General features: G+C 49.6%; 9 protein-coding genes across 9 annotated transcripts; 5 read left to right on the plus strand and 4 right to left on the minus strand.

The window, feature by feature from the left end:
- Positions 1-1097: 1097 nt before the first annotated feature.
- A1O9_07259 (uncharacterized protein) lies at positions 1098-3046 on the plus strand (the record flags this gene model as incomplete). Its single annotated transcript, XM_013404205.1, has 3 exons — positions 1098-1609; positions 1666-2073; positions 2131-3046. 3 exons carry the CDS (start codon positions 1098-1100, stop codon positions 3044-3046), a joined length of 1836 nt encoding a protein of 611 aa, XP_013259659.1.
- A 1247-nt stretch (positions 3047-4293) lies between these two features.
- Positions 4294-6681, plus strand: A1O9_07260 (uncharacterized protein; the record flags this gene model as incomplete). The annotated part of the gene is made up of 1 exon (XM_013404206.1): positions 4294-6681. The coding sequence occupies one exon, from the start codon at positions 4294-4296 to the stop codon at positions 6679-6681; it is 2388 nt and encodes a 795-aa protein (XP_013259660.1).
- Positions 6682-8994: 2313 nt separating this feature from the next.
- Positions 8995-10031, minus strand: A1O9_07261 (uncharacterized protein; the record flags this gene model as incomplete). The annotated part of the gene is made up of 3 exons (XM_013404207.1): positions 8995-9495; positions 9555-9761; positions 9828-10031. The coding sequence occupies 3 exons, from the start codon at positions 10029-10031 to the stop codon at positions 8995-8997; spliced, it is 912 nt and encodes a 303-aa protein (XP_013259661.1).
- A 1595-nt stretch (positions 10032-11626) lies between these two features.
- A1O9_07262 (uncharacterized protein) lies at positions 11627-13364 on the plus strand (the record flags this gene model as incomplete). The annotated part of the gene is made up of 2 exons (XM_013404208.1): positions 11627-11770; positions 11835-13364. 2 exons carry the CDS (start codon positions 11627-11629, stop codon positions 13362-13364), a joined length of 1674 nt encoding a protein of 557 aa, XP_013259662.1.
- Positions 13365-14398: 1034 nt separating this feature from the next.
- Positions 14399-16057, minus strand: A1O9_07263 (uncharacterized protein; the record flags this gene model as incomplete). The annotated part of the gene is made up of 5 exons (XM_013404209.1): positions 14399-14758; positions 14822-15084; positions 15147-15312; positions 15375-15565; positions 15640-16057. The coding sequence occupies 5 exons, from the start codon at positions 16055-16057 to the stop codon at positions 14399-14401; spliced, it is 1398 nt and encodes a 465-aa protein (XP_013259663.1).
- A 952-nt stretch (positions 16058-17009) lies between these two features.
- On the plus strand, positions 17010-17932 carry A1O9_07264 (uncharacterized protein; the record flags this gene model as incomplete). Its single annotated transcript, XM_013404210.1, has 4 exons — positions 17010-17152; positions 17206-17287; positions 17336-17633; positions 17679-17932. The coding sequence occupies 4 exons, from the start codon at positions 17010-17012 to the stop codon at positions 17930-17932; spliced, it is 777 nt and encodes a 258-aa protein (XP_013259664.1).
- Positions 17933-18474: 542 nt separating this feature from the next.
- On the minus strand, positions 18475-19242 carry A1O9_07265 (uncharacterized protein; the record flags this gene model as incomplete). Its single annotated transcript, XM_013404211.1, has 1 exon — positions 18475-19242. One exon carries the CDS (start codon positions 19240-19242, stop codon positions 18475-18477), a length of 768 nt encoding a protein of 255 aa, XP_013259665.1.
- A 537-nt stretch (positions 19243-19779) lies between these two features.
- A1O9_07266 (uncharacterized protein) lies at positions 19780-21804 on the plus strand (the record flags this gene model as incomplete). The annotated part of the gene is made up of 5 exons (XM_013404212.1): positions 19780-20025; positions 20088-20388; positions 20437-20546; positions 20597-21009; positions 21063-21804. The coding sequence occupies 5 exons, from the start codon at positions 19780-19782 to the stop codon at positions 21802-21804; spliced, it is 1812 nt and encodes a 603-aa protein (XP_013259666.1).
- Positions 21805-22185: 381 nt separating this feature from the next.
- On the minus strand, positions 22186-23214 carry A1O9_07267 (uncharacterized protein; the record flags this gene model as incomplete). Its single annotated transcript, XM_013404213.1, has 1 exon — positions 22186-23214. One exon carries the CDS (start codon positions 23212-23214, stop codon positions 22186-22188), a length of 1029 nt encoding a protein of 342 aa, XP_013259667.1.
- Between the last annotated feature and the right edge of the window lie 56 nt (positions 23215-23270).

The raw sequence follows: 23270 nt of genomic DNA on the forward strand, positions 1-23270 counted from the left end.
CCGCCGATCGCCATTCAACACGCCTGGTATTCGGCATGGATAAAGTACCCGCCATAAATTGTGCAATACATTTCACTCGTAGACAATTACCCTCCTTGTTTCAAACGATGCGGACTTCCGGGTTGCCTGCTTGGTAGTATAGCCCAACTGAAACCGGGAGGGCTTGGATCTTGAAAGGGCGGCATGTTAGCAAATTTCGCACAGATGCGGAATTCTCGCTTAACCATACGTCTGGTGGATGATATCTTACATACTCGATACCTCGTGAAGGGGACCAAGTCACACAATGTTCCATGGTACCACTTTTCACACAACAGATGGTGAGCCATATCTCTGGCGGAAGCGAGAGGTTTGACATTGCTAAGATTTGCCAAGAGTTGGCGCAGGCCATGCCGTCCAATCAAGATAGAAGCTGTGGAAGCTTATCACCTGCCCGCTTGGGAATGATTTGCGGAAGGCTTGTCACCTTCCCGCTCGGGGATGATTTGTTCTTGGCATGTCCGGGGTTATATCAGTCTTAGGAATAGTGCATATCAGTTACGAGGTATAGTAGTGAGACAATCACGCTAGCCATCCGATCACCAACCGTGTCCCGCTGGACTAGCGGCATGCGATGGAACGCTACATCTCTCCAGAGTAAGCGTGTCATTGTTTGGTCGTTCGAAATGGCAGCGAACAAGCCTCATTTCATGAATCCTCATTGGACGCCCCCGCCGATCACAGCAGAGCTTATCACGGTGCTTAGGGTACCCAAGCAAGCTTCTTCTTATCAAGAAGTGCCACCCAAGCAGGCTTCATCCTATCAAGCTTGCCACCCGAGCAGGCTTCATCTTATCAAAATGGAACGCCAGACATCGCTAACTCCGCTTGCACAATTTCCAGCGGCTACCAATGGCTAAAACACCAGTGCCCGACCTCTCGTGGTCATTCCATTGTGATGTTACATTGAGAATAGCGACAGCTGAGATTCAATCAGACAACTCCGCCCACCTAGGCACTTATTAGGGGCCCTTTGACCCTCCGACGACCGTGCTCTCATCCTCGCGCACGACTTCGCTCTTGTGTTTCTCACTCTCAAACTCCATTGTCTTTCAGCCATGGAGAATATCGTCCCTGTAACACATCCAGCGTCAGAGCTGGATGTGGTGACCGAGCAACAGATGCGCAAGCCGTCTGTCTCCGCCGTTGAGAAACCCCAGGTCATGGAACGTAGCTGGGGTTTCGCCGCTCGTACCGACAGCACCGTGACGTACGAAGAATACGTCTACTGGGCCAAGATCGAGCGTGAGATGGAGGTTGAAGAGAATAAAGTGTTCCAGGCTGAGCACGGCTCTCCCCTGAAGGACTCGATCAAGAACACTTTTTCGAAATCCGGCCGAGCGAAGACGAAAGCAGCAAAGGAGGCCAGACTTCAGACCTTGGCAACTCTTGCAGAGAAGCAGCCTGGGGGTGTTGTTGTCAATGATTCCGACAGTGGTCATCCGGTTGAGAATGCGCTGAAGGTCTCAGACGCAGAATGGCGTAATGCTGCTCGTGCACTCAGAACTGCTAGCTGGGGCCAGATGTTCTTCCTCATCACCACTGACATTCTCGGTTGGTCGGGTGCACCGTATGTACTCTTCGATTCTCATTTGAGTATCGATCGTGACTGACAGTTCAACATAGATTCGTCTTCGCCAGCGTAGGCTACGGCACAGGTGTAGCTCTCTACCTCATCTTTGGTGTCTTTGCTGCCTGGGGCGGCTGGGTTATTTGGAAAGTTTTCCTCGATCTCGACTCATCTCGCTACCCAATGCAGAGCTTTGGTGACCCATTTTTGCGCCTCTACGGTGTGAAAGCTCGTCATTTCATCAATATCGCCCAGTCGCTCCAGCAGTTCTTCACCGTGGCTATCCTGATCTTCAGTAAGGCTTTGAATATTGAGCAGATTGCTCATGGCAAGGTGTGCTTTGTGGCTATGATGGTTGTCATCATGGTCGTTGGCATGCTTGGAGGATTCATTCGGAGCTTGAGAAAGATTGGATGGATTTCGAATGCTGCCGTGTGGTTGAACATTGTGAACTTCATTATCTGGTGAGTCTTCATCCTAAGCTGTCCGTTGATGTAGCTTGCTGACCGGCGTTTCAATAGTATGACTGCTGCCTCACACTTTGCCCCTTACTACCCAGCAATCACAAGGTCTACACTTATCAAGACTATCGAGCCCATCAAAGTCTTTGCTGGCATTCCACCAGATCAGTATCAACAGCAGTCTCCCGGTTTTGCCGCTACATTCAACGCTGTGAACACCATGGTCTACGCATACGCGGGCGCTCTCCTCTTCGTTGCCTTCCTTTCGGAAATGAGACATCCCTTAGACTTCTGGAAGGGGATGTTTCTTGCCCAGGCTTTCATTTGTATCGTCTACATGTTCTTCGGTGTCTTCGTCTATTCCTTCTACGGCCAATATTCCGCCAACAACATTGTGAACGTTGTAAATCCGTATGGCCTACAGACTGCCGGCAACATTCTCAGACTTCTCTCCGGTTGGATTGCCATCATCATGTACTTCAACATTGGCATGAAGACTGTGTATCTAGAGGTTTTCCAGTCCGTTTTCAACTTTCCCTCAATCGTTGAAAAGAAGGGCAAGATCCTCTGGTACCTTTTGGGACCATGTTACTGGATCCTCGCCTTTGTCGTTGCGGGAGCGGTGCCCAACCTCAACGGCATCGTCAGCTTGGTCGGTGCTGTCTTCATGATGAACTTTACATACACTTTCCCAGGCATGATGTACTTGAGTAGCATCATCCACAAGGCTGCTGAGCTTCCTGGCGAAGGCTTCAACCCAGCTACGCGTGAAACAATCAGGCACGACAGCGGTTTGAAGAGATGGATGAGAGGATACAAGAAGACTTGGCTGAAAAGCACCATTGCAGTTATCTACATTCTCCTTGGCCTCGCATGCTGTGGAATGGGCACCTGGGCTGCTGTTGAAGGTTTGATTGCCGTTTTCGGACCTGGCGGAACCGTCGCCGTCAGCTTCGGATGCCCTGTGCCTGTGTAGGTAAATACAGTAATGGAGAAGAACGACAGAAGGAACATCTGGCTTCAGGCTCGGATGCAAGTGCCTGTATGTCTTAATACAGTAACCGAGAAGAACGACAGATGAAGCGTATGTATCCAGCCATAGCTAGCTCATTATGTAAGTATGCACGCAATTGCAACAGCTCAAAATACGTGGCCCCCTGGAGAATTTATCACCGCGTACTTGTACCGGAGCAACATGAACTAATAGCTACGTGGATTCTCATTCGCTGACAGAAGACTTGGTACGACACAACGGATGAGCCACAAGGCAAAGTGATTATTGTAGGTTCTAAAATGCAGAGCGCACGTTTATTTGGATGTCTTCGGAATACCACTCATCTTTTCTGATGCCAGAAAGTAAGCAGACATGCTCATGTTCTCACACCACTCCCGTGGTGGGGTATCAATACATAATATCGCGAAGATGTCCTCTGGTCGGGTGGCCACCATCTTCCCATGCTCTCAAAAACAGCGTGCAACTGGGAGCACACTTATGAGAGTGAAGAGTCTACGTACAAGCCTAGGGGGAGGAGAAAAGCAACACAGGGTCATGTGGGGAGATTAGGAGAGGGCACGCCTATGAGTACGCTGAATAAACGGAACGGTTTGTAAGACACGGAGATATATATATTGGCATCCAAGATGCTAATAATAGAAAAAGAGTCGTCTAGCTACGGAGTGAGTGCGACGTAAAAGATATGTTACTGTACATATGCTTCGCACTAAGGATGTACGAAGTACGAAGTATGGAGCAGATCAAAGAGATTATTGGATCCATCAAGGAACTCCAGCTTCGGGCTTCGGATTCCCAAGACTGTACTCTTGCCGATAGTCGTGTAAAGTATCCAGGTCCCTGGAAAGATTTTGTCCGGGGCCGGTGCTCACAATGGGTTAAGCCGTTAAAGAGTGCCGTCAAAGCTCTTGGATAAAGCTAGCTTCATGTCGGATATATTCTACACAAAGGTATCAGCCGCAGATATTTTACGTCGAATTATCCGTATCATTTATCCCCGTCGCTTGAATTCACTGCCAAGATATGATCTGTGACTTGAGGACAGCGCCGCTCAAATCACAGGAGGTCCTCGAATGGCATTGGTGTGGATTGCCATTCACCTGTTCCAAAGCAGAGTTCAAGGGACCAACCTCGACTTTCGCTGTCTCCCCTGCCGCCAGCAGCTTCTTCGCGATCGAAGTTCCACATCGCGTTGAGATTAACTGTCAGCCATGGTTGGCCACATGGATTCAAGGTTGTGGTATAATCGACCTTCAGACAGATGGACCGATGCGCTACCTGTTGGTAACGGAAAGCTAGGTGCCATGATATATGGCATTCCGGACCATGAACGCATTCAGCTCAACGAGGAATCTGTCTGGTCAGGCGGTAAGCGATCTAGACTGAACCAGAATGCTTCTGAATCTCTGGTCAAGGTCCGGCAATTGTTGTGCGGAGGTGATGTTGAAGCGGCAGAGCGACTAGCAGATCTTGGAATGGCCTCGACTCCGGTCAGCATGCGGCATTACGAGTCACTTGGCGAGATGAAGTTGACGTTCGATGCAATCCCAAAATCCTTGGTCAAGGAGTATGAAAGATGGCTCGATCTTGAGACGGCAGTTGCCGGCGTAAAATTCTCTGCTACCGATACACTTTATGAACGGGAGATCTTTGCTTCTGCACCTGACAACATCATCGTCCAGAGGCACACGGCCAAGGGGATTCAGAGGCTGTCCTTCCATGCCATGATACACCGACCATATGAAATGCTGAACGTCGCTTATGATACATCCTACAATGATGGAAAAGATACTGCTTTTATGATCGGGACGTCTGGAGGGTCTGACCCAATCACTTTCGCAGCTGCGATCAACATTCAGACCGACGGTAAAATTGAGGCTTTAGGCGAGTTCTTGTTGGTCGAAGATGCCACAGAGGCCATCATACTCTTCACAGCGGCTACCACTTATCGGACACCGGATCCCATTACAACACTGCAAAAGACGCTAGACAGATCCAAGAAGCATTCTTACAGCCAATTGCGCTCAAGGCATGTTGAGGACTATCAAGCTCTTTTCCGAAGCTGTACACTGCAACTTGGTCACCCAGAACCCAGTAATTCGAGACTCCCTACCGACAAACGAGTCGAGGCCCTCAGAAATGGCGAAAGTGATGTTGGTCTTCTTGCACTTCAGTTTCAGTATGGCCGCTATCTGCTGATCTCTTGCTCGAGACCTGGAACGCTGCCGGCTAATCTGCAAGGTATATGGAACAAGGATTACATGTCAGCATGGGGTTCTAAGTACACCATCAACATCAACACAGAGATGAATTACTGGTTGGCTGAGGTCACCAATTTGTCTACCCTGCACTCTCCACTATTTGACCACATTGAAACAATCTGTCAGTCTGGTAGGCAGACTGCTCTAAAAATGTACAACGCTTCTGGATGGGTTGTACATCACAACACAGACATATGGGGTGACTCTGCACCACAGGATCGCTGGCCTGCCGCCGCTTACTGGACACTGGCGTCTGCTTGGCTCTGCACTCATATACTCGACCATTTCTTATTCACAGGCGACACGGATTTCTTGCTCGGGAAGATTGATACCATGTCTTCCGCGATCGATTTCTTTTTGGATACTCTACAGCCCGTCGAATTGAACGACAAGGCCTATTTCGTCACTAACCCAAGTGTCTCGCCTGAAAATGTGTATTTCACTGCGACTGACAATGTCGGTGCAATGACCATTGGCCCTGCGTGCGATTTCCAGATCCTCCGACAATTCTTTAATGGCTTTGTGTCTGCAGTCTCCTCGCTTCCAGAGAATCCCGTCGATCCATCTTTCATCTTGAAGATCCAGGAAACCGTGGCGAGATTCCCTCCCACTCAAATTTCTCAGCGGTACCCCGGTGTCATTCAGGAATGGCTGCACGACTATCGCGAAGCTGAACCCGGTCACCGACACATTTCACATCTATATGCACTATACCCAGGTACACAAATCCTCCCGCCTGGGTCATCTGGTCACGATGCAACCATTTGGGATGCTGCAAATCGCACGATTGAGCACCGACTTGCAAACGGCGGTGCTGGGACAGGTTGGTCACGAGCATGGACTATCAACTGGTATGCTCGTTTGCTTAACGGCGAAGAGGTTGCGCGCCATATCTCCGAGTTCTTCACCCAGAGCACTTATCTCAATTTATTCGACGCGCACCCGCCGTTCCAGGTTGACGGAAATTTCGGTTTCACGAGTGGCGTCGCAGAAGCTCTGCTGCAGAGCCATTTTATTAGGCTCCCAGGTAATGTTAGAGAGGTATGGCTTTTGCCTGCTCTGCCTGCTTCTTGGGGGTCGGGCTTGGTGAAGGGTTTGGTTGCTAGAGGTAGTTTTGTAATCAACATTCACTGGGAAGACGGAATCGTCAAGAATGTGGAAATGGAGAGCCGCTTGGGCGGCACTATTGTGGTAAGATACGACATGCAGGGAAGAAAAGGAGTAAAGGTCATTCCACGGGCAACTTATGATGGCTTCAAGGAGTTGAGCAATGGTAGATTCGAGCTATCTACGCGCCAGGACGAGACATATAGTTTTACTATTGAATACGCTTGGTAGCTCTACCAGGTTACCCCAGCTATCGAAAATCCACTTTCGTCTGTCAACTCTACGCAGACAACGCGAAGTTCATCCTTGGTGGACCAGTCCTCAACTCAAGAGAGCAGGCCCAGGCAGAACTCGAAAGAACTCCATCGTTACTTAGTATTTTAAGCCTTTGGAGATTCAGTCATCCCATGTGGGCTACAGAAGCAGCATTCGAGCCTCGTCGACGTTGAGCAATCTGAAAGAATTAGCGCGTCACACGTATTGTACATCGATACCCTTCCCCATTAGTTGGACTCCCGGGCAACTATCTCAACACCTTCGACGCGCCAAGTTGCACCCGTTCAAATACTACTTCTCAAGCTCGTGCTTCAAACACAAGTCTGGGACGACACGTGAATTTTGGTCCGGTTCCAGGAATGACAGCTGTCATTATGATATTTGACTTGCCAACAAGCGAACGACATCTCCTAGCGGGGTCCATGTCATGCTTCGGCACCATCCGAGGAAACAGTTCCACCACCACGCGCAAAAGACAAAGCAAACTGACAAGTATGAACAAAATTCTTCAAGCTGTCGTTGGCAGCTGAACAAATGGCTCCCTTTCCATCGATTGAAGTGACATCCATAGCAGTGATCCCTCGAATTATTCCACCCCTGACTACCCATATTACTCGAGAACGAAAAACCTATTTGCCATTTACAGTTTAATCCTAGCGGGTGAGCGAAGGCCGCTCTAACCTGTGCTTTAACTGAGCCCCTAGCTGAGCATCACTAAGCGCTCCCTGCGAACTCCCTGAGCGAACCCACTAGCGGCCTAATCCGGCCCCCCGCGATCGGCTACGCTTACCTCTCAGCTAGGTACATATTTTAGACGAGGGTTAGGGAACCTAGTAGATTTACGCTATTACCTAATTTTCCCCTTAACCTTAGTTTTAGCGGTACGGCCGATTAAATTATATATTGTACTAAGAGTAAGAAATCTAATTAAGTAAAATAGTAGCCTACGAGTACGGTACGGTGTACGGAGAACACATTTAGCACTGGAACTCCGCCGCTGGCCTTGCCATCTCAAATTACTTGACCTCGGCCTTTAACAAGTGATTAGAACGAGGGTCAATGTGAATACGAATTTAATGACATTTTTCATAAAGAATTCCTCTCTCGTGCTGGGAAGACCTGGACAAACCTCTTACTGATGATACCCCAAAGGCTCAACGTAAGGATGCTTCCTTCAAGAGTGCCTTTCCAATATCCGTTATATCTGGGAGGACAAACCATGATAGCTGTATCTTGTCACTGTGCAGGCAGGTCGAGCACATAACAAGTTAGCTCGAACAGACTCTCGTCACTTCCATAACCAGGTCCAAGTAACCTGAAAGGTAACGCTGTGCATATTGTCAACAGGATGATGTCTGGCTGACCAGGAAACTCACCTGAGGGTACATTACATACCTTAGCCTTCCGCGGCCTGCACTCCTCGTCCTTGCATAGTCCCCCGTCCTAGAATTCATATCATGATTGGAGCCTTGCTAGTGTGGGCGTTTTTGCCGGATTTTGCTGCGACAAGGAACCTTGATACATCGAATTCCTTATGATTCTGAATAGTTACGGTTCAGGATCCTTGAAGCCAGGTTGCCGGTCCTATAGAATTCGATTCTATTCGTGACTATCAAAATTACGCCTGTGGAGAATAGAATCAGAGTCAGCTATTCCAGTCGGATTTATTGGCTCTGGCAGACTCACCTCTCGAGACCAAAATATACGTTCCTCGATAGGCCGATATCTTCAAGGCTGAGGATACATCATCTCGTCTCCAGGTAGATTATGGAACAGAGGGCTCCAGGCCGCTATTTCTGTGTCGGTACCAAGATTAAATCCCTGCCACCAGCTAGGTCAGGTTTCAAGATCTCTGAGAAGCGGATTCGTTACCTACGTCGCACGGTCCAAAGTCATCCAGGAATATGCTCGCATCGAAAACCGACCCAGGAGCGCCGAGCATCGACATTGTCCTGTCTGCTTCGCCTGCACCAAATGCTTCGGCATTTAGGCGTAGGCCTTGGCCGTTGGCTGCGCGACTGACAGCAAGTCGTGCAACGCGAACCAGATCGGCCGGCATTGAAAACTCAATTTCAAAATTCGTCGCCAAGTTCACTCTAACAAAGTATCCTGCCGCTATATCTAGGACTGCGAGATCAGATTGAACCGAAGCCTCCCCAGGTCGTTGAAGGATGTGAAGGAATAGGATTATCATCGCATACATTGGCGTATGGGTTGTATGGCTGTAAGAGTTGTCAGTTGTGCCGATGCAGCTTGCATCTGGATAGCTTACGCCATGGGACTGTTCACATCGACAGAAAGTAAGCGAGTGGACATGATGGTTGCGCGGGATGCGGTTGCTACTGCGATCGAAGATTTGGTTGCTTGTTCAAGAAAGCTTGTGCTGGGGTTTTGTGTTCCTGTCCACGACCATGGACACGCCATTGGAAAATGAAGGTGTAGGACAAGGTGATAGTATGTGAAATGAAGAGCCAATGTTTGATTCAACGTCAACGTGCTGTCAAGGTCCGAAGTGTCCACTGGCTTATCAAGGTCCAGGTGCAGTGACAGTGATTTCTTCAACCCCTGGAGCTCCTCATCCAGCTCACCAACAGTTTTGGCAAGTTGCTCTTGAGTCTGTCCATGTGCTCGTACCTTGGACAGCCGTTTGGATACCATGGAAAAGAATCGATGTAGCTTGGTCATGAACATGGGGTAGAGTGAGTGACTCGCACCAGGACCAAGAGAAGCATCCGGGACGAGGCACGTAATCTCATCATCGTCAATGCCCTGAGTGCAGCCATGTTAGCAATGGAAAACCTTCAAATTATGCAGGGAGTCTTTCTTACTGCCGGGCGTCCCGTGCGTGCCACGATCGACGTCTCAAAACAGTAGATGGCCCAGAAGATGCGGCTGCGATGTAAGACATCTCCGCTCAACAACCCCCATGAAGGCGCCGGCTGCCTGTGTAGGCCCTTGGAACAGGCGAGGTGCAGAGCGCTCGACCCCAAATTGTACTGGAGGGTGATACTTCCCAATCCTTCAGCAAAGTGAGCCTAAGCATGTCCAGGCAAACCGTAAGACTTCAAGCGCTTCCTCAATTCAAGGAAAGTTAGGCTTACCATCAGAATCACCGCCTGAACCGAGACCAAAGATATGCGCGTAAACATTAGATCTGAATAAGCAGAGAGTGCACTCTCGAAGAGAGGCCAAGAAGCGGCATATGCCTCCGTGAATGTATGTGTTTTCGACATCTTCAGGCGACAACCATACGCGAATACAACTCTCCGTAAAGCAAACCAGGAAGGGTCATCATCTGTGCCCATCGTCTCAAAGTGGGCGCGAAGTCGAGCCTCGAACCAAGGTCGGTGTAACACGCCAAATGAGACTTCTGGTGCTTTTTCAAAATATTCTGTGCCACATAGTTTATTAGTTGCAGTGTGATCCTCTGCGCTTATCAACCTCAACACACTCACCGTTTGTGAACTCCCACGCAGTGTCCAGATCTGGATCTCCACAACGTTCACGTGGCAAGTGACCTTCAATTTTCAACCTCCGGGTCAAGCTTCTAAGGAAACCTTGTGCGCATTGTTCAAAGCCCGAATCTTCGACTTTGCTGGTGACCCAAGCTATTCCTGGTTTTGAGAAAATCGATGTCATGCATCTGGGGCCTGCCTGGGTCAGATATCGAAGATCGTTGTCAAGATCAAACGGGTCCTCACCGTGATATTCCGAGTATGGCTACCGAAGTCATCTCAGCTGACGTTCCTTGCGCTGATAGGATGGCTTACCAGTTCCGTGGGACCGATACCACCGCTATCCGCCTCATCGCCTGCAAAGGCTTGAGGATCGCATACTGATTGCTCATGCAAGCCTGTGGAGGAGACCGACATCTGCTCACGTTCTAAAACGTGGGCTGTTGTCCGTCCTTGATCTAGAGGGTAAACCGAATCTGCTTCCAGACTTGCAGGGAACGCCGCTCTCGGGCTTGTTTGGCTATGATGAGTCCCAGAAGCATCATGATTGTCGTTCGGACTCTCCATAGACCAGGCGCGCCGCGTGGAAAGTTGCGCGGGCTGAGGCATGGATTGTGGCCGATCAGAATTGTTGCTAGGGCCTCTGCCATGACCAGGTGCTGGCCGACCGCTCCGGGCAATGCCACTCGATGTCTCGAGAATATCAGGCAAATGCTCCTTAGCTTTGTGACTACGAGGATTCTGGACACTCTTTCCCGCAGATCTGGGACGGTTTTCGTACCGGGTGCAAACTCGGCCCCGATCAAGGCACTGCGTACAGGTGCTCCCTTCACCTCCATTGCCTGTCCCTGTCAGTTCAACATGTCTCAGGAGCCAGCACCAGGGATTTCGCATAGCCAACATACATCGAACTTTTCTGCTACGGCAATAATCACAAGCCCCAGATCTCTTGCGAAACGGCGAATCCCTGTCGTTTATGGCGGTTTTCAGCACATCGCCACTGCCACTTTGAGCAGAGCGGCCGTCGAAAACGATGTCAAATCCCATCGAGTGCATTTCTCGCAAGGAAAGTTGACTGCGCACACAAAGGATGGACTCCTGGGGTTGTCTTTTCTGAATCTACATCTACGATTGATCCAGAGAGCTCTACGTCAAGTGACTACTGGATCTGGCTTCACCAAGCGCCGCGGGCGAAATGCTCCGCCGAGAGTCTTGGGTCTGGGGAAGTTATGTAATCTGGGGTGCGGAGCAATTCTGACGGAAGCAAACTTCGGCCCCGAACAAAGAGGGATTAGTGGCTACGGGCCAAGGGTTAGATGGGCCCATGGGATTGTTGGCAGGCCGTGGGTACGGGGCATACATATGGTTTACTAGGACACTCCTTTTTCCAAAGCCTCATCATTGGTGATCAGCACCTATCCTTCTCAGTTAACTTCTACATCGCCATGAGAGTCATGAACCATTCCAAAGAGTCCAACTCTCATGTTGAGGACGCTCTTGACCTTAGCACGACGCCGGCTCAAGTGGATAACCTCGCTGGAGAAGAGAAAAATGCTGAGGTCCATCTGAAGACGTGGTTGCTGATTGGTGTGCGACTCTCTCTGACCCATGTCACTTGTTCCTTCTCAGCTCCGCCACTGATAAATTGACTAGGCCATCAACTTGATCTATTTCACGCAGCTCGTCAACCTGGTCGGCGCGGGCTCGTTGGCACGAGATATTGCTTCTGTTGTTGGAGGAGGCGTGGATAAGCAGATATGGTTTACATCAGTTGTGGCCATTCTTACCACGACTTTGAGTATTCCAATCAGCCAGGCCGCAGACTATTGGGGTCGCAAACCCTTTCTGACCATCTGCACCTTCCTTGGATTTGTGGGCAGCATTATCATTTCCCGTGCCAACACGGTGAACACGGTCATCGCAGGAATCACAGTTTCGTCGGTGTCGTATGGCGCGCAGGCACTCTTACATGCCGTTATCTCGGAGGTCTTGCCTCGTAAATTCCGATCATTTGCACAAGCCGCTGTAAATGTTTCTTCAAGCTTAGGGGTCATAGTCGGCGCCTACATGGGAGGTGCGTTGGTTCGGAATGGGCACCCAGAGCACTTTCGGATCCACTGGTATGTTACAGCCGCTCTCTACGGAACAAGCACCCTGGTCACAGCCTTGTTCTATAATCCACCTCCTCGGGAACTTCAGGTACTTCTGTCCACCTCGCAAAAGATCCATCAATTGGACTGGCTCGGCTATGTGCTCCTAATCGTTGGCTTGGTGATGTTTTGCCTGGGCCTCTCATGGTACCAGTATCCTTATGCCTTCGACGATGCACATGTACTTGCGCCGTTTGTTGTGGGCCTCGCCTTCATGCTAGCCTTGGTCATACATCAATGGGTACTTAAAAAGGACGGCATGTTTCATCATGACCTTTTCCAGCACAGAACCTTCCCAATCGTCAGCTTCTGCAGCTTTTGCGAAGGCCTTAGTTTCTACTGCGCGAATGCCTTTCTCCCATTCCAGCTCAGTTTCTACACGACTGACCCTCTATTTATCGGACTGCATTTTAGCATCGGAGCCTACGCGGCCATTGTCTTTGCTGCTCTCGGAGCAACCTACTCCTGGCGGACAAAATCTCTTCGCCCACCCATTGTGCTTGGATTTCTCACCTTCACCACCTACAACGTCCTAATGGCAACTGCAAATACCAATACCCCCGAACGGAATCTCTGGGCGTATCCCGTCCTCTTGGGCATGGGACTCGGCTGCTGCATTACCCCTTTAGTCGCTGTTGCACAATTCGCCACACCTGCTGCTTTCATCGCCATGGCGTCAGGTTTGATGATCTCTGTCCGCAGCTTGGGTGGGTCGATTGGGCTCCCTATCTACAACGCCGTCTTCAACAAAGTATTAGCCGAGAATCTGGCCCAGCGAATCGCAGCAGCTGCAACAGCCGGAGGTCTCCCTGAGTCTTCCTTGACATCATTCATTGAAGCCATCGTGTCCGGCGATGAAATTACACTTCAGGAAATCCCCAATGCTACGTCTGAGGTCATAGCTGCTGCAACAGTGGCGATGAAAGATGCCTACTCGATTGCGTTCCGTTATGTCTGGGTCACCGCCGGCGCATTCGGATTCGTCGGCTTGATCGGTGAGCTGAAGCCTTGCCCTGCCACTCAAGGGCTTTAACAAAGACTACCCCCGTGCTAATTTATCTTTGCAACAGCATGTTTCTTTATTCGTGACGCAAAAGGCGACTTCAATGAGCACATTGATGCGCCCGCTGAAGGTGAAGTTTCAGGGCCACAACGCTTGCCGCACGCAGTTAGCATGGAGAGATGAAGGTGTCGTTCTCGGGTTGAATTCTTGCTTGTCACCCTTCCTTAAGAGTTAAGGGAAGGGCGAGTAAGATTGATACAGACGTAGTTACACGGATTCGACATCAGGGCGCTTGAACCGTAAAAAGAAAGGTCCAAACACGCACAAGAGAAACATTCCCGATACCTCTAAAAGAAGGAGGAAGGTGAAAGGATAATAATCATAAGAAAGTTTTGCGTTGACCCTTGACCCTTAGCCATAGACCAAGAAATTCTCTTGACTAACGAGTTTATAACTGATTTCGTCCCGGGATCCGCAGGCGTCCATAAAGGCAATGATGATTATTTGCTGATGTAGCTCTCCTTGGCTTAGCCTGCCAGTGAGGTTTGTAATCATACGTAGGCCGCTTGGTGGCATTGGGCATTGTTGTGGGACGAAGCAAAGATCGGCAGTAGATACTGGAGCTGTCCACCGACCTCTATCCGTACGAACGCAGCGAACCATTCATTCATTCTATTCTTGCCTTCAAGGGCCTTCATGCCTGATGAAAGGATCCGCTTAGAAGTGCTTCGCGAGAACTGAAGATTTCGTCTACTTTGCGATTCTTGTAGGTCACTTTTCCCCAGCTCAACGGCCGTGCTGTAAAGCATTCGTTCCAAAGAAGCTTTCTCCGTCGAGGTTGACCACCTCAATAAATTTGAAATTGGAAACGAAGGTGCGTGGCTGTCAGAGTTTCGGAACCAGCGAGTACCTGTGAACTTCCTGAGGCCTCCCTCGGGACGCGACTCAGATGTCACACTACCCGCTTCAACCGCACAAATTACCCGCAAGGTTATTTCCTTCTTGGGTGTCTGACATGCATTTCGGAATGCCTTGCAACGAGCACAGCTCCTGGAATGTAATTACTAGGTATTTGACAAGCCTGGCTGTTTCATGGCCACTTCTCGCCGTGGTGTAAAAACCAAATCACAGCGTCCGCCTTTAGGGAGGACGAGAAAGTGGTCCATCATGGTCATGCTGTCCTCTGTGCATTGCAGGGCCAACCCAACCGAAAATTCTCTTATCAAAGCCGCCGTGATCAATTTCAGTTCCATGAGCGCCAGATTCTTGCCGATGCATGCGCGTGTGCCCTTGGAGAAGGGCATGAACATCTCCTTCATCTCGTTCGATTGGTCGTACAGGTACCGAGTGGGATCAAACCGGTCGGGGTCCGTGAAAACACTGGGGTCGCGCTGGGTTGTATAGCACTGCATTGAGACAGTCGTCTGTCAAAACTACTATTAGCACATTGGTCCTGCCTGCTCTGGGGGCACAGGGCTCGGCCATACACGCTCTGGGACATGGATCCCGTTGAGAACCCTTCCACCTGCAGGAGTTTCCCTTGGCAGGCTAGCCGGCGCCGCAGGGTGGAGCCGAAGGGCTTCTTGCACAATGGCGTCAAGTATTGGCAAGTGGACCAAGTCAGCGTAAGCGGCAACGGAAGTAGTGCTCTGCGCGATATTCTGGTCCAGTTCCTCGCTCAGCCTCTTCTGCCAGTCTGGTTGCTTTGCTAGCTCCCAGAACATATACGTGAGAGTCATGCTTGTTGTGTCTGGGAACTTGGTCAGTTTGAAGTTGATGGTAGAAGTCATCTTATAGCTAGCTCTGCATTACCTGTACCGGCGGAGACAAGATTAGCAATCTCGGTGTAGATTTCGAGATCCGTAAGATTCGGCTCGCCGGTCTCCGACTTCAAGCAAACCACTTTACTCAGCAGGTCTTTTCGTCCTGACTCACGGCCGTAGGTTGCGAGATATCTCTGAAGCGCTTTCCGACCAAACTTTAGAAGGAAGATCTTAGCCGACTGGTTGGGTTCTTTGTCCTTGGTGAGATAATACTCACTTCATGTGCCCTATTTCTCGATTCAAATAGGTGGCGGACCGACGGGAGCGGTGTGTGATTGAGGATCTTGTACAATGGTGGGAAGTTGGCCTCTATTCCAGCAGCAATGAAATGTAGATCCATATCAACGAGGAACTCAGGTGGGTCGCTGGTGTCAAGGCCTCCAAATGATTGCCCCAAGAATAGGTCACCTATCGTTGTGGTGCATCACGGGTTAGATTCTAGAATATCTCAGGGGGTTGGCATTGTCGCGCGCGTGACTTACCGACAACGTCAAATGCAAGCAGCCTGAAGAAGTAAACCACATCTATGGGCTCGTTCACCTTCTTCCACACGAGCCCAAGGAGCTTCTCAATGTGTGATCGTATCAACGGTTCTGTGCTCGTGAGTGATGACTGTGCGAATGCGTGGCTGAGCAGTCTGCGTCTCTGGCTGTGGTCGTCTTTATTTCGCATGCCGAAGATACCGAACGGACGGAGGCTCATTGTGTCGTAGACCTCGGCCTTCATGAAGCTAGTCTGCTGCCCGTAGATCTCCTTGATGCACTCGACGTTGGAGAGGGATAGCTCGTTGGGTGCCACTCTGACGGCATGGCCATACTTTTTGTGCAGTTCATGTATCGTCCGAGTTCGGCTGCCACTGAGGTCGACGAATGTCAGCCACAGTGACGTTGCCCGGGCCATGACCGGTCCTGGGACATGGCGCAAAGGCGAGAAGAAAAGGTTGTATATAACCTGCTCCAGTCAGCGGTGCGGTCCTTGTGTTGACAATGACTTTTCGCTGACTCTTAGAGTTGCAACAAGACCAATGCATAGTCCACCTAAAAGAAGTCCCCATCCTAGCCGTACTAGAACCGCGATCTCCATCTTTACGGGATTGACGCTACAAAACCTCGAATATCGGCTGGCTTCCCTGCAAGTAGAAGTTTTACGAAATCCAATTTTGGGACTTCCACCTGAGTTGACGTGGCCCTGGTCAAGTCTCAACACGTAGGTAATAAACGCTATGCTGCAATGTAAACCCGAAGAATGGACCGCGGCGGAATAATCCACTCGGCGCAAGGGCGGGAGCTTCTAAATGCGGGAAGTTAAAAGCGGTCCGGTCAAAACAAGTTAGGTTGCCAACTGGAAGGACAAGGGGTGATTGGGGCCTTTTTTCGGTCCCATTGAGACACACATGGAGTGAGAGGTACTGCCATACATGTACATAGCTCGGGTTCAGCATCTAAATTGATGCTGTAGCATTAAATTTCAGGCTGGAGGCGTTCAAGTTTGGGTGAAAGACTTGTACTACCTAAGTTCCAGATTTCGACATGGTTAAAATAGTGTTAGCCGGTGGGGCGGGAAGTGAGTTTATAACTCGAAGAGTCATAAATGCGGCTTACGAGACAGCGACCGCGTTACAATGTACTAATGGATCGGTGACGCCTAGAAATCGGACGAGAAGTTCTAGATGGGCTCGTGGAAGCCCAAGCGCACGAGATCGTGGTATTCACACGCTCAGTGAGTAATATTGGTGCGTGCTTTGGCTAGTATCGCCGTGCCTGATTTCGCTCCGTCCATCTCTCAGGCTCCTTCCAAACCATTACCACCACAAGTGGAGGTAACAAAAGTCGATTACACCGACATTGCTGGCATGACAAAGCACCTTCGGGGCACGGAGGTTGTGCTTTCATTTATCGTGGGCCATCTCGATCCAGAAGGTATTGCCCAGAAGAACCTTGTGGACGCATGTATTGCAGCTAGAGTGAAAAGGTTTGCACCAAGTGAATGGTCAATGTAAGCATATCCAGATTTGAGGGCCTAGAAAGAGCTGATCCTCTCTTTCATAGAGCTAGTAATAGTGGCAGCGCCATGTATAGGAGCAAGGATATTGTTAGCGCATATTTAAGACAGGTTAATAAGGATAAGAAGGTAAGTCCGACGCCATTCAAATTTGTCCTCAGAGTAAACATAGCCTAGAGGTTAGAATTCTGTCTCTTTCAGCCAGGCTTATTCCTCGACTATTTAATTTTCCCACACAGCACGACAAAGCACGCCCAACTGTTTTGTACACCTTGGGACCTGCAAAATCGCCGTGCTATTATCCCAGAGGGCCCTGACTTTCCGCTTGTGTTGACCACCGTTGGAGATCTGGTAAAGGTCGTGGTCGAAGCTGTGACTTTCCAAGGCACGTGGCCAGAGCGAGGTGGGATATGTGGCAATAAATTCATGAACTCGGAGTTTTTGAAACTCGCAGAGTCAATTAGAGGTGAAATACGTTGACGAGTATTATTTATGTCGGACTAACCTTTCATCACCACAGGTCCGATACATGTGGAAGTCGCCTCAAACACTGATATCGACAACTTGTCTTTTAAAACGTCCTGGATCCCTCAGGCTAATCACGCTTCCTTATCACCAGAAGAGCGAGCCTCGATCTCGAAGCAGTTCTTGGGCATGATTCTCACGGCTGTGAGAAATGGTGCTTTTGGTGTCACAGAGGAGTGGAACCAGCTTCTACCGAATGTTGAGATGACCAAAGCAGAGACATTTCTGCGGATGATCTGGAAAGATTAGCCTCACGGTACCTAATAGCGCTAGAACACCAATTCGGGTGAACAAGACCTCGGAGGATGATAAAGAGATCGTGTGCCAAAAGCCGTCCACCGCTACTTTCAACGCTCAGACATTTACAGCTACTGGATGTTGCCTCTGGATGATACCATGATGCAGATCCATAATAAAGAGCGTTTTAGATTCGTTGCTTCAGGAACTCGAGCAGCTAAACGTGTATGAGTAAATAATGCCGTGCATATTTGGGCGTTCTTAGGCCTGTCCTTCGGGGACCCCGTTTGTCTTGCATGTCCCTCTGGGGACGTGGTAGGTGACTTCGAGCTTGGGAAGAATGGGTCGAGAACCAAAGAATGAAACTTGGTCATGCAACTCAAACCCAAGATTCAAACCAAAATGTGACCTCTACATTCCTGACTTTGGGAAAAGACTTTTCTTTGCGCAGGCGGTAGTTGCATGAAAGCTACACAGATATAGAAGTACATCATCTGTTCCGGTCCGCACTAGCCCAGTAAATGAGCTTTCTCCGACGCAGGAATGTTTGACATTCATGAAAAGAGAATCCCACCATTAGCATTCACGATACTCCCTGTAGACCATCTGCTTGACTCGTCGGCAAGGAATGCAACGATCTGGGATATATCATCTGTAGTAGCTATTCGATTGGCAGCCGGTGTATCTTTTTGACGTCTTTCCCAACCGTCGTGTACAGCCTGGGAGGTGTCTCGAAGCCACAGGTCAGTGGCCACAGGACCAGGGTCCACACAATTAGCAGTGAGATTGTACTGCTGTCCAAGTTCTGTGGCAAAACAACGGGTCGCACCTTCCAGGGCTGCCTTAGAGCTCGCATAGGCTATCATCATTGGAGGCCCAGCTCTAGCCGCCACACTGGAGATATTGACGATTCGCGGGGATGCTCCTAGGTGAGGAAGGGCGGCCTTGAGCAGGAAAACAGGCATTCGAACATTTACTTCCATGGTGGTATCCCAATGCTCGTGCGTCAGATCTTGCAATGATACATTCTCGCCATAGCCGGCATTGTTGACAATGATATCGATGTGTCCCCATTTTTTCACCGCTACTTCAACAACCTGAGTGGGAGCATTTCTATCGGTGCCCCTTGCTTGGATCATTATAGCCTCCCCTCCCAAACTCTCGATATCGTTCATGAGGCCCTTTGCTTGGGCCTCGCTGGAATTGTATGTCAAGACAAGTTTGGCTCCGCGTTTTGCAAGCTCCTTAGCTATCGCTGCCCCAATGCCGCGGGACCCACCCGTAACAATAGCAATTTTGTTAAACAATGGCTGCACGGACATAGTTTCAGGGAAGGCAGAAGGTCGCAGGAAGGTGGTTTGGCAGATCAAAAGGGGTTATGTGCTTTCGTCTGAACGGACAAGAACTGTGCTCAACATGCAAAGGGGGCGCTTCCGGAGCAACATCAGTGTGGTTCTTTCAGTGCCTAAGTCCCACAAACTCGTCCTCTGAGGTGTTCGGGCACGGGTCGCTGAATTAGAATGTAGGTGGTGGATACGATGTTCGTCGGACAACACTCGATCTAGGCCGAGGAATCCCGGTGCCGCAACGAATGTGACCGGAGCCCGACTTCTTACTAACGGAACTGAGTCCGCCCATCGGCTCGACTTCTCCTCTAATCTCCACACGGACGAAACGATGGCATTCAAGGGGCCCCGTGGGGGACCCAAGCTCGCGTTTTGTTCATATACTAGTGACTTCCCCGTCCCGACTCGCTTGATGCGACTTGTCACTTCCACCAGACCCTGTTGTTTGCTCACCCACAGTTTCTTGGAATTTTGAAGGGAATCAAAGCTTTCACAAAAGTAATTGACAGTGAGATGTCTACAAGGGCCACAGATGATGGCCACCTTGGAGGGATGAATGCTCCTGGTGATGAGAGGTCGAGTAAGAACGAGGCAGGGTCAAAGGAGCATGTCGAGATTCTCAACCTCTCGGTGCCGAATCTTGAATATGATATTTTGGACGAGGAGCCCGCACTTCGTGCTCGGACGTACATTGCTCTTGCTGCCATGTTCATGATGAACCTGGTGATGCTTGTTGCGCTCATGGGTCCGCCTACTTTCGTACGTTAACCTCTTCCAGCAAGTGTCTCACAGAAGCTCTCACTGACATTGTTATCCGCCAGTTGACCGCTATTGGAGAGGATTTTAACGACCAAAGAAATGTCACTTGGGTTGTCAATGCTCTTGGCCTTGTCCAGGGTGTATTAGGACCTTTGATTTCCTCAGCCTCAGATTTGTTCCAAGCTCGAAAACCATTATTGTTGGGCTCATGTGTTGTATCATTCATTGGTTCAGCCATAGCAGCACGAGCTGGGACGATATATCAGCTTGTTGCTGCACAAGCATTAATTGGTGTCGGTTTTGCAAGCGTTCCCCTTGCCTACTGTGTCCCAAGTGAAATTGTGCCCAGAAGATGGCGTCCGAGTAAGCGCTGAATAGCAGTTTCAAGGGACGGTGCTAACGATACACCAGTGACACAAGCTACTATGAATACTGCAGCCTGTATCGGCGCTATCGTTGGACCGGTTATTATGGGTGGTTTCCTCCAAGTTGATGGAAGGAGTGGATGGCGGAATTTCTTTGTATGTTCGGAAAGCTATCTGAAGTCTTATCCTTTACTAATAATGTCCAGTGGGTCCAAATGGGTCTCTGGGGATTCACCGCTTTTGGCATCTTTGTTGGTTATCGTCCCCCCAAGCGGCATGCAAGGCTAGATCACCTCTCAGTGCTCCAGAAAATCAAGCAAATGGATATCCCTGGCTGTACCCTACTTACTATTGGTATCACCTTGCTCCTTACCGGACTCAATCTTGCAGGCGGCATGTATTCCTGGACTAATTCTCGTGTTCTTGTCACTGTTATAGTTGGGGCTGTCACATTGGGAGCTTTTGGACTATATGAGTGGCGTGGTACTCAGACGGGGATTTTCCATCATGAAATCTTCAACGGACCAAACGGTACCGGGAAGACAGCGACCATTTCCATTTGCCTTATCGGCGTAGAAGGCTTCGTGGCCTCTGCATACTACTTGTTTTATCCAATCCAGTGGGTAGTTCTCATTTGAAAGTTGCGTGTGCATCACTAACGAGGCAAATTAGGGTGGCAACTCTCTTCACGACAGTACCTATGAAGGTAGTTGCTCGTCAGGAAGCATTCTGGGTTGGGTGTACTATATCTGGCCTTGCTTTTGGCTATGTTAGCACGAGATTCAGGATTGTTCGAGAGCTACTCGCTGCTGGGCTCTTGATTTTCACTGCTGGTCTTGTTGGTCTCGCTACGATACAACCAGGGCATTCGCTGAATTCACTTATCTTTGTCACTTTAGCAGGAATTGGATTCGGAGCTGTGCTTATTCTTGTGGTCGCAAGTGTTCATCTTTGTACACCACACAAGCTCATAGCGACGGCGACAGCGGTGGTCACCACAACACGTGCCCTAGTAGGGGGGGTTGCCACTGCGGTTTTCTCTGCGGCATTTCGCACAGCTCTCGAGCAGAAACTTCCCCTTTACGTCTCTGAAGCTGCTGTTAGCAACGGACTCCCCATAGAGTCCCTTCCTACATTCATAGCAGCATTCCTCAACAATGATAGCTCCGCATTGAGCAGCATTGATGGAATCGACACAACAATCATCACCGCCAGCGCTGCTGCCATGAAGCAGGCCTATGCCGACTCGGCGCGGATTCCCTTCATTATCGCGGCTCCAGTCTCCGCACTAGCGATTTTGTCGTGCTATTTCCTGTCAAACCTGCAAAAGGAAATGAACTATCGAGTGGACGCACCCGTGGAAGTCCTACAGACCAAACACGAAAAGCAGCACAATAGCTCTGGCACGGCATAAGGCCATGTCACCCAAATAGCGATGCCAAAAGGTCTCTGTCGAGTGTTTTGGAGCATAGGTCAAGTGTCCTGAGATGCTAGAGTCATGCTGTTGAACGATTCGTGCAAAGTCAACTTCAGTAATGGACCGCTGTGGCGAGTGAGTCAGACTAGCCTGTGAATCAAATACCGCTTTGAGTTCGGTTAAGTCAGATTCCTCTTCACAGTTTCTGATCCGCTATGTCTGCGACAAAGTATGGAAGTTCTTCACAGTATGAATAATTGAGGCTAGGATTCTACATCCTGATGGACAGAGTTCTGTTGTGCTCTGAAAAGTGTAAAGAGTTCATGCGTTGCCTCGGCCATAGGGCTCATCTTGTAGAACTTCAAGGCTCAGAACACCTCAATACGCAGGATTATTGATGGTACTATCGTTTCCAAAGCCAACAGGAACTTCGGGGCCCCATACTGAGGTTGGACCAACAACCTCTCTCCCAGTCCGTTTGTCTTCATTCACAACATCTCCATCGGCATAGTGCTCAATCTTAAAACCGCTAGGGTCTTCCCAGTAGTCGAATATTTGACTACCTAGTATGTGTCGGCCTACGCCCCAGACAGCTTTCCACTTTCTCTTGGTCAGCCAGTCGTGGCCGATAAGCTGAGTATCAAAATCTGCGATTTCATACGAACTGTGATGAACATAAGTTTTTGGAACCTCCGGCGGCGCTCTCGACAGAAACATAATGTGATGATCCGAGAACTCTTTCCCAAGGTCAAGGTGCATGAATGTCATGACATCGAGATTGGCGATTTCGGGATGAAATAAGATGTCCGAGTGTACAAAGTTGAAGTTAGAGGTGTAGAAATCTAGCTCCTCGTCGAATTCTTTGCAGATGTAGCCGAAGTGTCCGACTTTGTGAATTAGAGCTGGACCCTCATGATATCTCTGGTATTCGCCGCAACGCCTTTTTTCAAATGGCCCATTGTAAGGACCTTGGACTTCATGGGTTGCCGAGGGAGGGGGTTCTGAAGGGTCAAAAGGGCGCTCCTCTTGTCCGTAGATAATATGCATAAACGTCTCGTTGGGACGGGCAATCGTACAAAGCCTACCACCGCCAGGCACTTCTGTCAAGTCACTTTGCATCGCGCCAGGAAGTTTGCATGCTTTATCGAATTCGTGCTGGTCTCGGGCGACAAATGCGGGACCCTTAAACCTGGGTTGATCGTCTTTGCTCTGACTTGCAATGTAGATCACAGGATCCCGTCCATATCCTCGAAAGTAGATTGTATCACTAGTCCTCTTTTCTATGATAAACCCAAAATCTTCTGCGAAATTTGCAAAAGCGGAGAGATTAGAATGTTCAAAATACACATGTCCGATTCGAACGAGTTGCACCTTCGAGGCATCATTCTTGACATCAGGGATGGACATAGCCGCCTCAAAAGTTTCCCAATTGGACTTGGAAGCGTGTAGGAGGATTGTGATAC

The sequence above is a fragment of the Exophiala aquamarina genome (genome assembly GCF_000709125.1).
Source record: "Exophiala aquamarina CBS 119918 chromosome Unknown aczIA-supercont1.5, whole genome shotgun sequence".
Classification (NCBI taxonomy): Eukaryota; Fungi; Ascomycota; class Eurotiomycetes; order Chaetothyriales; family Herpotrichiellaceae; genus Exophiala; species Exophiala aquamarina.